This window comes from Astyanax mexicanus, chromosome 2, assembly GCF_023375975.1.
Source record: "Astyanax mexicanus isolate ESR-SI-001 chromosome 2, AstMex3_surface, whole genome shotgun sequence".
NCBI lineage: Eukaryota > Metazoa > Chordata > Actinopteri > Characiformes > Acestrorhamphidae > Astyanax > Astyanax mexicanus.
The window spans coordinates 46,058,958-46,075,819 of record NC_064409.1 but is presented as its reverse complement, the minus strand read 5'-3'; the positions used below and the strand labels follow the sequence as shown (position 1 = coordinate 46,075,819).

The window sequence follows — 16,862 nt, the reverse complement described above, 5'->3', positions numbered from 1 at the left end:
ATAAATTCAGTGTTTTATTTTAAGAAAAATGTAAACAATAAATTAGATTGAAATGCAGCAGGACCGAATGGATTAGTTGAAATGCAGTGGTTCAGATAGGGATGAAAAGTAAAACTACTGCTTTGGTATCAAGTGACAAACACACAACAAACCATTTATTAGTTCTCAGGCTTCTCTAATAATGACTGTATATTCTCAGCATTCCAAACATGATGGTATTTGGTGCACATTAGATTGTAAAAGGGCCCGATCTTTAAATAAACGAACACTGATTCAGACTTTACTGTAGATGTGTCCTAGTCTGTAGATCTCCAGTCTTCAGTAACTGCAGATACATTGATTAAGTGCACGTACATGCATGTTCATAATCTATCTAATGCACTTATCCAGTTATTCAAGTAAATCATTCAGTGTAATTAAGAACTGTAATAAAGAGCAGGATTTCAGTTCAATGATCATATTTCAGTCCAGGTTATAGTTCATATTCAAGTAAAATTACTGGCAAACTAATGGGATTGTGTGCACGTAAACACACTCACTGACTGTTGTGCTGAATTCATGTGGAGTCTCAAACTTTTAAGCTTAATAATGCTTAAACCTGGTAAACTGACTGTAAATACAAGCATCCACTATCCATGTGCATACAGTTGTGCAAATGGAAAAAGGTAAAAAAAAAAACCACATCTAAATGATCTTTGGAGAGCACCAATTTCTCAAGCCTTTATGAATGCAAAATTCCAAAAACAAGCTTAAGTGGAGTTTAAATAATGTCCAGTCTCTCAGGCAATCTGTGTCTCTGGTAATGAGCTGAGGCTGCCTCTGTCTATGATGATGGAAGGAATAGCAGGATGCCTGGGCTGCAGTGGAGCAGGCTTAACACGGGGTTTGGAACAAGGCCTAAAAGTCACTTTAGTATCTCTGGGGTAGAGGCCCTGCAGGACGCCAGCCACTACCATATCCGGGAGATCTGCACAGAAAGTGTTGTTATATTCTGTTAATTAAGACATAACATTATATGATGGAAATATTCATAAAATTATAGCCTTTACGTTCCTTAAACACAGAAAAGACATGCACACACAGAGGTTATTACTGTGAAAACTAAGGTAATGATCAATTCAACAGTGATAATACAAATTCATAATTCCACTATGTTTATGGTAATTATTATAATGCATATGCTACCTGAGTTTGATGCCAGGAGATAAGGGTCACTTGAGAAGCCCACCACTCTCTGATGCAGAAGCTGATATCTAGAGGGATGAAGAGATTTCCAGTAGTGAATCAAACTTTCAACTGTTATATAATAGAATCTACCAAATTGTAGTCCATAAAAATAAAATCAGTAATAAATCTCTTTGTGTAGAAATGCACTCAGGCTCATAATTAGTGCCACTTTTGATGAAAATGAGCAAAGTTAACAGATGAGATCAACTATAGTTTATAACAGAGCTTTGAACTGCTGTGATGTTTAACAATGTATCAAATTGCACTCTGTAAAGACAAATAGCAGAATCAAGTTCATTATGTTCTGAGTACTCTGATGTGTAACTTATTTATTTGTGAATTGAAGCTCGTTGCAGAGATGTACACTATATTGCCAAAAGTATTTGCTCACCTATCCAAATTATTCATTACTCCAATCACCAATCACTTGGCCACAGTTGTATAAATTCAAGAACCTAGACGTACAGACTGCTTCTACAAACATTACAGCTCAGTGAATTTGTGTGGACCTGTGATAGGATGCCACTTGTACAACAACTCTATTCGTCAAATTTCCTTACTAAAAAATATTCCAGTCAACTGGTCATTGCTGTAATAACCAAGTGGAAGTGACTAGGAATGAAAGTAACTCTTTCTCAGGTCTCAAAGTTTCTGCAGATTTAATCACTACAAACTTCAAGTGGCTTCAGATTACCATATATATATATATGTATTTTTTTACCATATTAATAAGGCGCACTTAAAATCCTTAACTGTTTTCCAAAATTCGGCAGTGCTCCTTATAATCCGGTGCGTATTCTGTATGAATTCTCCCAGTCAGGTTGTAAGGAGCAGTAAAGCCACTCCACTGAAATACAGAGTTTCAGTAAACTTTCTCAAGCACGGAGGCTGGAGCTGTATTAGCATTAGCATTAGCTGCTAACAGCAGCACTAGCTCTTTTAAATTAGATGAGTATATTGGACTGTTGTCTGCTTGTTTACCGTGTTAAAACAAGCTACCTGGAATGAACAGCTAGCTGATAGCGCCCTGAGTGCTGTTGGGTGGCAATTACTAGTGCTAAGTGGAACGGAATTTAACGGAAGCGCTTTACTCACTCAAATGAACAGTTGTCAGGAGAGAAATCTGTGTAGATTTTTTTAGTGCTTGTTGAAAATGTTTCAGGGAATGGGTTTCCATGGCTGAGCACTTACTTTTGTCAATATACACATATCGTTGTATCTCCATTTTTGGTGTTTTAATTTTTTTCTATAGGTTCAGAATAACCTATAGAACTGTAAAAACACAACAACTTGGAATTCACAAGTCTTTTGCTTCTCCTGTGAAAATATCATTGTTTATGTTTTTCTTACATACCTACAGATTCCATACATGACTTTGATTTAATTGCAGTCTGAACCCAATATATTTCATATTATTAATGGTCAAAATTCAGTATACATTAATTACTTCATTTCATTTAATTTTAATACAGTATAGCATTCCCCACTTTGTAAAAATGCAGCCATTCCTAGTCGCAACTATTTAAAGACATAAATGCGCTCAGGCGGCGCAACGGCTCAGGCAGCGCCCTCTAGTGTCCACTACGCCACTCTACCCACAGAAAGCAGAGGAGGCTGCAGACGAAGCTTCAGAAGCAGAACTAACAACACAGCTTTCCAAACATTAAGGTGTCTGAAATATGAAATTTTTTAACCAATGGAATTAAAGTAGTCAGTTCAGAGTAATAAACTATTGTAATAGTTTATTTTCAGATGGCTGGACAGAGATACTATAGACCTTAACTATAGACCTTTCTAAATATTGGCATCATTAAAAATCCAATATCGGTCAATCACTACATCGGCGCATAAATAATAAAAGTATTATAATCTGATTTTAAATCAACCTTAAGAAGACTCTTACCGGTACCCCTGATCTTGGGAGTCATCCCACTCTTCCTCACTAAAAGAATAAAAGAAGATCATCATGTAGATTGCTGCATGTTTAAGGTGATAAAATCAGACATGCTCAGGTCAGGTCTAATATCAACACAATAGCAAAACTTCACTGGTACTGTTGTACATACTGTATACTGCAGATCTTGTTTGCTGAATGGAAGTGTTTGACCTGAAGGAAATCTAACAACTCCTGAGGAACCTCTTCATTCTGATACAGGATAACCTGTGAGAGATTTAACCATAAAGAAAACATGACAAAGTAGAATATTATAACTACATCATTTAATAAAAGGTAAAGTAAGCAGAGCTCAGGTGTACCTGTATGTAATCCTCCAGCTCCTGACGCCTCTGCTCCAGTGGTTTGGTGCGTAGGTGTTGGTTCCTCTTGCTGGGGAAATCAGGAGGCTGCAGGATCTTCTTGAGCTTCCGGTGTAATGTCTGGAATTCGCTCTGCCGCCGCAGGACAAAGTGTTTCCTACCGTTGAACAATATCTCCACCCTGAAGAGCTGTAAAAAGAAAAAAAAAAAACAAATTTATCCTGAGGAATGGAATAACTTGCAGTTACAGCTCTGGAAAAAAATAAGAGACCACTTAAAAATTATGAGTTTCTTTGATTTAAAAAATGTAAAAGTCTGGAATATAAACCAAGATGGATGATCACAAGCCATCAAATCAAGCTGAACTGCTTGAAGTTTTGCACCAGGAGTGGCATAAAGTTATCCAAAAGCAGTGTGTAAGACTGGTGGAGGAGAACATGCTAAAATGCTAAAAAAAAAAACAGGGCTATTCCACCAAATATTGATTTCTGAACTCTTAAACGTTAAGAATATGAACTTGTTTTCTTTTTTGTTATTTCAGCCATTTCTTAAAATAAATGCTCTAAATTATTATATTTTTTTATTTGGAATTTGGGAGAGATGTCTGTAGTTTATAGAATGGAATAAAACAACAATGCTCATTTCACTCAAACATTTACCTTTAAATAGCAAAATCAGAGAAACTGATTCAGAAACTGAAGTGGTCTCATAATTTCTTCCAGAGCTGTATGAGGGAACTCTAAAATGGAGAAGTGTGCCCTCTAGTGAACTCATTTGGTTATGAACACATGCCTGAAATCTATCCTGAAGCACAGTAGACTTAAATCTTAAATCTGTGGATGTGTAAAAAATGTAACCACAAATTGTCATGTCTTCTGTCTGCATAGAGATGTGCTTCAGTAGTCTCTATAATCTGTCAAACTGACAGCTATTCAGTATTAAATGTAAAATGAGCTAGATCACACCCAGGGTCCTATAGTGACAGGGTCAACTGTGCTGAGACTCCTCTTTCCCACCATTGTACACAACATAAAAGAGAGGTTCTTAATGTGCTTTTCTGTGGCTGGTTTGAAACCTTACAAGGTATAGCTCAGCAGTGTTACCTTACAGCTTGTTCCTACACCAGTGATTCACAGCTCTGTTTCTAGAGAACCTCCTACCAGGCGCCTTTTGGCTTTCCCTGAAACAAACACACCTGATTCAACTCATAAACTAATTAACAAGCCCTTCTTCCTGGGTTAAAGTGAATGTGTTAGAGCTGAGCAAACACCAAACGTGCAGGACAGCGAGAGTAGAGCTGGGGATCTGTGGTTCACAGAGTAATACACCCTTCTGCAAACATAGCAAAATGGCAGAAGACCAACATCTGCTTGAGTCAAACAAAAACCCAGAATAATATTGTAAACTTGTGCAAACCAAATATGTGTAGTGTGTGTTTGTGAGTCTTAAACCGTATTCAGACTAGATATGTTCATTGGCAAGAACTTGGCAATATAATACATATCATGATACTGGGTTTACAATTCAATATACTGCAATACTTTAAGCAAATCAATAAATTTCACTTTTTAAAATAAAATTTTAGGAAAACACAAAATTATATGAAGATAATCTGAGTGAAAAAGTGTAGTTTTTTATCCAGTCAGAACAGTGATGATCAAAAGACGGGAAAAAAAAGTATGTAAACTAATAATTAAACATCTATACTAAAAAAAAAAAACATTTTTTTTAAATCAATGCAGTATTGCAATACCTAATTTCGCAATATATTAACATTTTCTCACATCCCAAATACTTTTATTACTTCCTATTTGTGCTTAAATTTTTTATTACCAGTGTCTAGCAGCGATTTTAATCCTGCCCAAATGCACAATGTAAGTCACTCCTGCATCGGTAAAGACTGCAAAGCACTTCACCATGAAAATGAGATATAAAAATAGCCTCAGGTTATATTAAACCTGTGTGAAGTGATTTATGGTTGAACATTCCATCAAATAGTGTAGAAAGGAAGTTCTTCTCAGTCTTTTCAGAAGCATGAAGAAGCATTTAGGCCAAAGGACTTTAGAGAAGTCATAGTCGTAGCTAAAATCCTACATGCGTGTTACAAAAATGTAGCTGCTAATTTTTTTATGTTTTAAAATGTCATTATATCTATAAGCGGGTTATAAGATTGTTATAGGGCTGGACATTGCAGCCAGATTTTATATTACAATACATTTCTCAATTTTGGTTGCTAAAATTATATGAACTGTATAAAAACTCATGCACTGACAGCTGGGTGAAAAATTGTATATATTGTATTACAATATATTTAAATACATTTTCATGATACACAGTATTTATTACAATATTTTGGAATGCAGCAAAAATATATATATCAGCATGCATCCCTACTCTACTACTGTAATTATATTTAAAATTAAATGTAGGGTCTTTTAAGCACTGATGACATGCTCAATATACCTTTTAAAGTAAACTGTCGGTACAAAAAATGTATCAAAATAGAATAAAATATTGTCATATTGCCCAGCTGTAGCTTGGTTTCATCACATGTTTCATCACAAGTAGCCACTCCCATCTCAGGCATGCTGAGATTTCTTATGCTGTGTGAATCATATATACTCATATTTTATCCTCACATCCTGTAGTAACAATACATTTCTCCCCAGGTAAAATGTATCCTGTGTACATAGCTAATAAAAACTTAGCAAGTAAAAACAAAAATATATTCTGAACTGAGTGCAAAACCCAAAAAATAACCTCAGTTCAGGCTTGTAAAAACACCTGCAGTGCTGTTATGGGCAGTGAAGCCATGTTTGGGTTTCAGTAAAAGCTAACAGAGATTTCACATCCTTGAAGTTTCCCATTTTCCATAACTTACACTACTCACTTCCACTTCAGAGCAGTTCTCACTCTGAGCACAACGTTTCACTTCTCAGCTACCTCACCTCTATGTGTAATAGGCTGTGTCTTACCAGAAAGAGAGAGAGAGAGAGAGAGAGAGAGAGAGAGAGAGAGAGAGAGGGGCATTTTTAAGCAAGCTTTAACAAGTCAGTGCCAAAATGTGCATAACTTGGGGAGCAAAAGACTACCTGAGTGATGCAAGGATCTGGATGAAGCCTATAACTTACACATATCAATCTGCCCAGAGAATTAGAAATACAACATACATACAAAAGTTTCCAGACACCTTTTTGATGAGTGATTTCAGCTACTTTATTGTGTCCTCATTACAGACACAGACATTTAGTTATACAGTTTGTTTATAGAAAATCATATATCATAATCATAATATAAGCCTAAATTCATCATCTGTTAGATAGAGTGGTATAGAGCTCATCAGCACTGGGCTGTAGAGCAGTGGGCCTGACTTCTGTGCTCCAGCTAATGCCTCTGGGATACGGTTGAGTGACATTTCAAATCTATAACTAATTATCCCTTATAAGTACCTGACCTCAATTCAGTTCCAACATCTAGTGTGAAGCCTCGGCAGATTGCAAAATAAATTCTGTGTAAATGCATGAATTCCAGCTGTTTCTAAAAATATCTCATATATAATATTCATTGAATTAATTTTGCAATCTGTTCCCCTATCCTATTTATTAATGCTGGGGGAGAACAGAGGAGGGCTATTTGACAAAAAATCATACTTGTTATGATGTTTCACTTCACAAGTCTGTTTTACACTGGATTTCTTTATAACAGGCTTTCAAATATAACATTTAATGTGCAAATCTGACTGGTTTTCAATAAGGAAACCAAAAGAAAATAAAGAAATTCCCTATTTATGCACATTTACACATATCTATAAATCTGTCTATAAGGCATCAGATACTGACAGAGTTGCCAGGTCCACCAAAAACATCCAGCCCAAAGTCTGTCTGAAACTGGCCCTTAAAAAACTTCAACTAGCCCAAAATCTAAAACTGTAACATATATTTGAAGCTAAATAACTACCAGGACCACTTTTAAATTCAAAACATTTAAAAACACTGTTAATTTTACATTGCCTTTTATTTTTACTATTTTTGTATACTATATATTTTGTTTATATGGGCATTATTATTAGTATAGTTTCTTCAATAAAATAGTACTAATATAATAATATTATATTTTTTATATATTTTATAATAATTGTAGGAACTGTATGGTCAGTGTCAGTAAATCACTAAATGCAATATGTATAGTTCCTGAAAAAGGGCTATAATGATTGAATATAACCTTTGTATTTCTTGTTTAAAGAGAATTAAAAAGAAGATGAGCAGTTTTCTGACTGAAAAAAAGTGTGCTAAACATAAGCTGATCAATGGCGAAGCAATGAAAAATCATATGATCTTTTAAAGGGGACAAAAACCATAACATGTTGGAGGAAATGCAGACATTTGGTCTTTTAAATACTATTATACGCTAAACTGTGTTTTACATAAGCACATTGTGAGTTAACAATGTATAAAACAACACATAACGACCAACGCAATATTCTTCATTACCTCATTAGTTAAGTGAGTTAGAGCAGGCAGAGCAAAGTAAAGAGCACTCTTCTGTTCATCATGCTGAAAGGGGACAGTCTGTCTAGCAGACACTGATCTCTTTGCTCTGGAGGATCTGGAGGAATGTGGTAAACAGCATGACTAGCTCATAAACTCATGACTAGCACTGAAGCAGCAATTTTCGGTTATGTACTAACTGCATATTCTAGTCAAATCCTGACCTTGGTCAGTACTAGCGAACAAAAAAAAGCTGTGTGAAAAGACAAAATAGAGTTTGAAGCCCAGCAATAACAGGAACAGCAGTCGCCTCAAAGTCAGAGTGGGCTTGTAGATGTTCTTTGAGAAGATCATGGCTCGGTTCGTGTTGTTTTTAACCCTGGCCAAAAAGATTTGAGGGGACACAGGATATGTGTTGACTGCTGTGTGTTTTGGGTCAGAAGTGCTGGCCGTAAAGAGCTCTATTCAGCCCCTCTGTCTCTTTCCCTCCCTCCCTCTTACACTGACACACTCTCTCACACACACTCGCGCACTCTCTCTCACACACACAGAAGAGCCATTGTCACCGATGGGCAGAGCTGGATGCTTCTGCTAGGATGAAGTCTTAACACACACAGGAACCCATGTTCACACACTCATACACACAACCCCAATGTGTTTAACATACAGGCACCATACAGTAGACTGGAGCAAAAAGTGGTCAATGACATAGACAGATAGTATTACGTCACTTAAAATGTACCGGGACAAAACAGACACTTGTTCAGAAAAGCTTATCTGCTTATCTTCACAGCAATATTGAGGAAGATGTAAGAAGAGCAGAATTGCAAATGCTTAGAAACTTAAAAAAAATGGGAACTCTGTAAAGTGGTTCTTTGTTTACATATATACATGCAACAATATTAGTGGCAGGTGCATCTATGGCATTATTGCCTGGTTATTGGTTTCAATGCAGAAATTCAATTATTGTCTGACTCATGTTAACCTAGAGTTTTTCCACTTGCATGTAAATCCACTGATCAGATTACTGACAAAAATATCAGATTAAACAGAGCATGTGTCATATTTTAATAAACATACCAAAATACAAATGACTCGGAACATGATTCGGAACAGAAGTTCTTTTTTAAGTCCCTAGTTACTAAAAGTTAGTTTCAAACACATTAAATTACATAGTAAACAAAAAATTGTTTGTCGTTCACAACCCCCTGACCTAAACTCAACTTAGATGAGTGATTTGGGATGAGCTGGAGCTTTACAGCATGAAGGAATAGCAGCAACTATTGTTCAGCACCTCCAGAAACTGCCTTAAGACGCTGAGAAAACTATTTCAGGTGACTCTACCTCATAAAGCCAATGATATTAAAATACCTAGAGGGTGTCGTTTTGATCTACCACACACAATGCGTGAACCTGAATTTAGTAAATACTTACGCACAGCTGATGCAACCGGGCCTTGGAGGCAGTAATTAGATGGATTAGATGGTGGGATTAAGTAGTGGTTGGAGCTAAAAAGCCATTTCTCAATATTCGTTCTTTTATTTTTTTCTGTCCTTCTGTTCTTGACTGACGACAAGAATGTATTTACTAAGAAAAGTTCCTGGATATGAAAAATGTGTCAAGAAATTTGTAGTCAAGTTAGCAAATCTTTGAAACTTGTATACTATGCAGTGCTAGCCAGGTTAGCTGTGTGGGCAGAATAACAGGATTCACAGTGGTCAAGTTAACACCAAGAAAACTTTCAGTAATCATAAATACGGATACATGATATTTTTCTGTGTTTTGGAAGCTAGAATTACTGGGTCATGACAGGACTGCAGTTGCTGCATGGCTGCTTTAGGCAGTGATGGAATGGCATTCCAGTTTGAGTGACATCAGCACCTTTTAGCATAGCTGTGATTCAGCTGTCTCCCACAGGGCTCTACTTTTAGCCTGACAGATAAACATCGCACATATACACAGATATATACACACAAGTGTGTTTTCATATCTTGTCAGAACATGAGGCCACACATATATGATGTATTATATATATATTATATGTGCTGTATATATATACTGACATGCCAAACGCCATGGGTTTGCCGTGTTTCATGGAAGCTAAAGAACGCTGCACTGACCTGTGGGATATGTGTGATATGTGGTGGGAGGCCTTCTGCATTAAATGTGTATGTGATTTCTGCAGTTACAGTTTACAAGGACAATACCAGCCAGACGCTTCAGGTCACGATCATTACCATCCACTGAGCTGTTCAATGTGGGTGGTAATGTTTCTATGACGTATTTGATGTAGGAACGTTAAATACCTGCACAACTTCAGAAATGGAGTGTTCCATCCATCTGGTACCCACTATCAGGCCACATTTAAACTCTAATAACTTATGTCGCCTTGTCATGAGCACACTGGCCAGTGTTCAACCTGCTGTTTTTCTCCTTGCAATGTGAAACTGGCAAATGTTCTTTACATTGTATCAAAACCTGTCGATGAAAAAACTAAACTGACTTGGAATCAAATCTTAACACTGACAAATATTGACTTTATTTAAAGTTAATAAGGCTTTTTCCCTCCCCTGTAAAGTTGCAATTTTGAAGAAAGTAAAAATAAATTGCATGACACCTATACATTTATTTAGTGTGGAATATATCTATGCTTAGTTCATCCTTGTCTAAGTCAGAGAGCTTTTCTCTGAAACCAGCATTTTGCTGATGGCACTGACACGTGTTTTGACATGTCCGCTCCAAAGGAACATACTTGAATGTGCCAAAAATCATCCTTTAAATGAGGAAACATGTTGCTTAATATAAAATATTGCGTGATTAAGATCATGCCATAGTCTCAGTGATGAGGCCTGTGTTTGATAGCACAATAACCTGCTTTCTGTGGCTCTTTGGCTGGAGCCTGCGCTGTGGCAGTAACCCAGAAACATTGGCAGGTGGCTGAATGTGTGACCCAAACACGTTGTCCAGTGGTCCAGCTACTGACATGCAGAATACAATCTCAGAATGGCAGTGCTGATCCAGAATCAGCTTAGTATTTACTGCTGTAAAGTCAGAAACTAAAGGGTAGGGGCTTCTGTCAGTAGCTGGAATGGAGGGGGGAGGTTAGTCTGGTTAGGTTGAGAGGTTTGAGGATTTAGACAGCTGATCCTGCAGCTGTTACTGTGATCACAGTCCTGTGTGGAGTGTGAAATGTTACCCAGCAGGATGTGCTCCTGCTGAACCTCTAATACATGTAGTTTTGAGTTTTTTAAAGTCCATCAAAATGTAAATGTACAGACATCAAACAAAATGTAACAAATTTAAATCAAATGAATAGCGCGTAAATAAGATGAATCATCGTTATATGGTGAATCTTTCTTTTAAAACTGTCACCCACTTACACTTTGAGTAGCTGCACTTAAATCTTAGCTACAGCAGAACCCTTTTGATGCTTTCTTTAAAAAACATCTAATCTCATGTAATCTGGCAAAGAACCATTTATCTACATATTGCAAACTATTTATCATCCAAATGTTTTTTTCCATAGATGTGAATAAAATCTTTAACACTAACAAGGTTAAAGTAATCAGAAATATATATGCCTGTCACAATAGTTAATTACGCTATCGATTTATTGATCATGCAATAAGTGGACATGTGATTATTTGTATGTTTGTCCACATATATAACAGTGAACAGTATTTTAACCAGTCATGCAATACCAGACCGGTGCTTCAATAACTGTGACTCCATACACACAGTGTGGACTGCAGTAGGAGAAGAAAACACGTAAAAATATAATTATATAGTTCCCAATCTTTGATTAACGCATTTTTTTGTATTTTGCCTTTAAAAAATGTATTATTGTTATATAAGTGACATTTGACAGAAATAGTTTATGGTTTATCGCAATATTTTTTGGGATAATATTGTCAACTTAAAAATCTTACTATGACAGGCCTAGAGGTATATATATATTATTGTATTGTGATTAATTTTGTTATTGTGATACACAACATGCTGTTTCTTAGCATATTGTGAATATCTCACTGCTAAAAAAACACTAATCAACTTCATGTTTCAATATAAGAAGAGGAATTTGTCATGTTTCAATTAGGAGTGCACCACATTTAGAATAAACTGTCACTGTACAAGATTTTGGATCTTTTACTATTTGCTAGGATTAGTACAAATTTAATACTAGTTTTAAATTTTTAATATATTAAATATTATGATTTACAAAAATGTAATGATACTTTTTTTTACATTACTTTTTTTTAATATACTTTACCGTGAAGCCATTTACAAGATCACTGTATTTTTTACGGTGAAAAAATGGCAACCACAGCTGCCAGTTTTTCACTGTAAATTTGACAAGATTTTTTTTTTACAGTGTATATTTCACATCTTAAAATGGTAAAAAATATAATTGACGGCATGTTTTTTATTTAAGGTTTGTACACCGTGAATAATACAGTAATGTGCTATTTTTAATATGACTGTCCAATGCTGTCACCATTTCAGCTTTTCACCATATATTTCACATGTTAAAACAATTAAAATTAACATTTTTCACAGTTTTTTAATCTATGGTAATTCAATGTTTATTCTACAACAATAAGCTTCTTCTTGCTTTACGGTTTATTTCTGTTGCCATTTCACAGTTTTTCACTGACATTTTTTACAGTGTGTGTGCTGTAGAGTTATATAGGTGTGCTGTAGAGTTATATATGTGTACTGTAGAGGTATATATGTGTACTGTCGAGTTAGGTGTGATGTAGAGTTATATAGGTGTGAAGTAAAGTTATATATGTGTGCTGTAGAGTTATATAGGTGTGAAATAAAGTTATATATGTGTACTGTAGAGTTATATATGTGTACTGTAGAGGTATATATGTGAACTGTAGAGGTATATATGTGTACTGTCGAGTTAGGTGTGATGTAGAGTTATATAGGTGTGAAGTAAAGTTATATATGTGTGCTGTAGAGTTATATAGGTGTGAAATAAAGTTATATATGTGTACTGTAGAGTTATATATGTGTACTATAGAGTTATATATGTGTACTGTAGAGGTATATATGTGAACTGTAGAGGTATATATGTGTACTGTCGAGTTAGGTGTGATGTAGAGTTATATAGGTGTGAAGTAAAGTTATATATGTGTGCTGTAGAGTTATATAGGTGTGAAATAAAGTTATATATGTGTACTGTAGAGTTATATATGTGTACTGTAGAGGTATATATGTGAACTGTAGAGGTATATATGTGTACTGTCGAGTTAGGTGTGATGTAGAGTTATATAGGTGTGAAGTAAAGTTATATATGTGTGCTGTAGAGTTATATAGGTGTGAAATAAAGTTATATATGTGTACTGTAGAGTTATATATGTGTACTATAGAGTTATATATGTGTACTGTAGAGGTATATATGTGAACTGTAGAGGTATATATGTGTACTGTCGAGTTAGGTGTGATGTAAAGTTACATAGGTGTGAAGTAAAGTTATATATGTGTGCTGTAGAGTTATGTATGTGTACTGTAGGGTTATATAGGTGTACTGTAGAGTTATATAGGTGTGAAGTAAAGTTAACTATATAGTAAGGTGCACTTACTTTCCGCAGTTTGCCTGATTCGTCCACTTCCCTCTCCAGGGAGGGGATAGACACCTCCAGCATCGCTCTGCTGCACTAACAGCTCCGAAACCAGCCCCCCTCAGCCCCGCGGACTCCCCCTCTCCACACCACCAGCTGCCCGCTGTCCGTCCAGGGTCAGCGACACTGTCTCCGGAACAGAAGTGAATGGAAGCGCGAAACTGAGCAAAAATCCTCAAACACTGAACACTCTGCTCTGAGCTCTCTCAGCTCACTCAGCTCCGAGTCTCCACTCAGAGCTCAGCGGCACGAGCGCGTCCCGCACAGCCCCGCCCACAGCACGCCGATCTCCGCGCTGATTGGTGGAGCTGTAGGAGGGCTCGAAACAACCAATGTTTACCAATGTTTAAAAAATCCCAGCTCCCAAATACAGAGCTGGGATTACAGTCATAACATGGGACAGTTTTAACACCCTAAATTCCTCCATTTAATACAAACAAGTGATTACACTCACTGTATGCATGCTCAGTTACACTGTCTTCTTGCTAACAACAAAACTGCCACATTAAGTAAAAATCCCAGAGAAAGTTTTTAGCAAAACAAAACTTTTCTATCAGAGGTATTTGTTTGGATAATGCCCTGAGATCAGAGGTCTAGGAATCCAAATAAGTATTATTAGAATCACTGTTTTATAAGGTAAAAACAGAAATGACTAACCTGTGTCAAACTAGCAGTCAGGCCAGTTCACATGAGGTGAAATCATGATTTGGTTTCATGTTTCAACTCTTTTGAGAATGTGTTCTCCCCATTAAATAATTTTCTTGCATTATAATTTGGTGGATTCCTCTTTTTTGACACGTATTGTAAAAGAAAGTCCTATTAGTCATAAAAAAAAAGAAATAAATGAATTCACAATAATGTGAATAATAAATAATATTTTTTTTATTTTGAGTATTTGATTGACTAATTATGTATATTTTATACATACATACCGTACTTTTGTTACAACCGTCCCTGTACAGTGGAGTGACTGTATTTTAAAAAGTTTTGCATCCACTGTGGGTCTCTACATATTTAAACAGCTTAAATACATTGTTTCGGTAGTTGACACATTTACACACAAGTTTATGATATATTAAATTGGTTATTCCACTGTAAATGTTTTTTTTTTCTTTTCTTTATTAATTGGATCTAAAACATATGGGTTTTGTAGTTTAGGCAACTTTCTGTTAAAGTGACATAAGAAAATAAGCTAAAATGGAGAAAATGTGTTAAGCGGGTTAACAGCCAAGCATTTCCAGATAGAGCAAACAGAACTTTCGTCATCCAAAGTTATTCTGTGCACTAACTCTTTTATTAGTAAGGTATTTGGCTAAAAAGACAGTCTGAGGCTGATCATGTGGTTATCATGAGAACTGCTCTGAGTAACACTGCTCATGCTGAAGCAGCAAAATCATTCACATATTAGTTAGATGATTCAGTCAGCATAAAGGGAACTGCAAAATTTTCTAATATATATTTATGGGGCAAAACATACAAGAATTTCCAGGTCTCCATGGCAATTTGAGATAAACTGCAATTTTAAGTAGGGCTGCACAATACTTAAAGAAACTGATATTGTAATATATTGGTGTTCTGCACTGCATATTGCAATATTTAAAATGGATATTTTACCAGATCTTTCAAGAAATTATTAATGTAAAATTTAATCATATTTAAAACCCTCCCTCTGTATAGAGTCAAAGAAATAAAGATGAAAAATGGAATCATTGCTAATGCATTAAAACAACTTTGATCTCCAATGTCAGAATTGATTCATTTGCGCTCATCAATTTTACGTTTATTTAACATTATGGTTTTATAATGTTTGCATTAAGCTTTATTTACATTAAGTTTGTATATATTGTTATTATTCTGTTATTATAGTCTGTACTGTGGCCTTTCAGTGTAGAAAGGGACATAGTAATTAATAATATTAATATATGTATTTGTGGGAACACCTTTTACCCTAAAAAAAGTAAAACAAAGTAAAATGTATTTATAAATCACATTTAAAACCAAAGTGCTATACACTTCCAATCCCCCAAAAAAACAAACACACACAAAGACATAAAAACAAACAACAGATATTAAGTAAATAAAAACACATAATGATAAAAATAGGTATTTAACCTTATTTTGAAAACTGCAACAGAGGGGCTGAACCTAATGTAAATTAAAAGAACTTTAAACTTGATGCTGTAGTGAGTAGGTAGCCATTAGAGTGAGGCTAAAAGTTGAGTGATATGTTCTTGCTTCTCAGTGCTTAGTTTTTTAGCTGCATTTTGTACTAACTGTAACCAAGGCAGAGAAGATTTACTAATGCCAGAATCGAAAATCACACCAAAGTTCCTCATTCTGACAAAAAATAAGCTCAGATTTGTTTTCATTGAACTTGAGAAGGTTATTGGTCATCCAGAGTTTAATCTCACCTAGACACTGATTCGACTGCTTAAGTAAGCACAAGTCTTGTAGCCTCAGTCATCAGCTGAACAGTGAAACAAGATATTATATTTCCTTATGATGCTACCCAAAGGCAACATATATGTAGCCCATATGTAATGGCTGCAGTAAGAGACAATTACAATTTCCAACACTGACTGCCAAGGTTCTTTGAATAAGATATGACCTAAACCAGTTTTCAAACAGAGATCCATTGGCTTCTGGCACAATCTGTTTGCATACTGGGTGTGTCCTCTATTTTCTGACACTCATCATCAGAGTGCTCTCAATACTGTTCTCTCTTTAGCATTTACTTTCTTCATCTAATTTACTTATGAGTATTTCAATTCAGTATTTTATCTAGACTAAATACAAATATGTTTAATTCAACTGACCATATTATTCAAATTATTATGCAAAGCATTGCAATTGATATAACAAAAAAATCAAGGACATTACCTTACAGTTTAGGTATAACAACCAAACATTTTTATTAACCAAAGATCTAATTAACTTAGGTTTTAAGTAAACATTACTTTAAAACATAAGGTTCCCTCAAATAATTGAAGTAAATTCAACTTATCCAGACTAATAGTGTACAAAGTCGTAAGCATAAGATTCTAAGGTGATTGAAGACAGCATAACACCAAGTGCTAATCTCTGAGAGGTCAGCTCTGAGAGTCATCTCCCATTCACTTTACATGCATCACATGATGTGGGATAATGACACTGAGTCATTGTTTTACTTTACTGCTAACTGTAGACACTTGTCAGCATGTGAGAAACAAACCCAAAAGGCCACAATATTACTTATGATACTCATATCGTTTTAGAAATATAT

At 35.5% G+C, this 16,862-nt stretch overlaps 1 protein-coding gene across 1 annotated transcript; it reads right to left on the bottom strand.

The window, feature by feature from the left end:
- Position 1: 1 nt before the first annotated feature.
- On the bottom strand, positions 2 to 13,836 carry snx22 (sorting nexin 22). The gene is made up of 6 exons (XM_049474367.1): positions 13,562 to 13,836; positions 3,484 to 3,672; positions 3,294 to 3,388; positions 3,131 to 3,169; positions 1,186 to 1,253; positions 2 to 967 (listed from the first exon to the last, which is right to left on the bottom strand). Exons 1-6 carry the CDS (start codon positions 13,622 to 13,624, stop codon positions 780 to 782), a joined length of 642 nt encoding a protein of 213 aa, XP_049330324.1. The 5' UTR covers positions 13,625 to 13,836; the 3' UTR covers positions 2 to 779.
- Between the last annotated feature and the right edge of the window lie 3,026 nt (positions 13,837 to 16,862).

Bases quoted from the DNA above. Each gene is read 5' to 3' on its own strand.
- snx22 (XM_049474367.1), bottom strand. From the start codon at position 13,624: ATGCTGGAGGTGTCTATCCCCTCCCTGGAGAGGGAAGTGGACGAATCA. The intron at 3,389-3,483 runs GTACACCTGAGC...AATCTCTCACAG, and splicing joins AGCTGGAGGATTACATACAG to GTTATCCTGTATCAGAATGA. The intron at 968-1,185 runs GTAGCATATGCA...CTTTCTGTGCAG, and splicing joins TCTCCTGGCATCAAACTCAG to ATCTCCCGGATATGGTAGTG.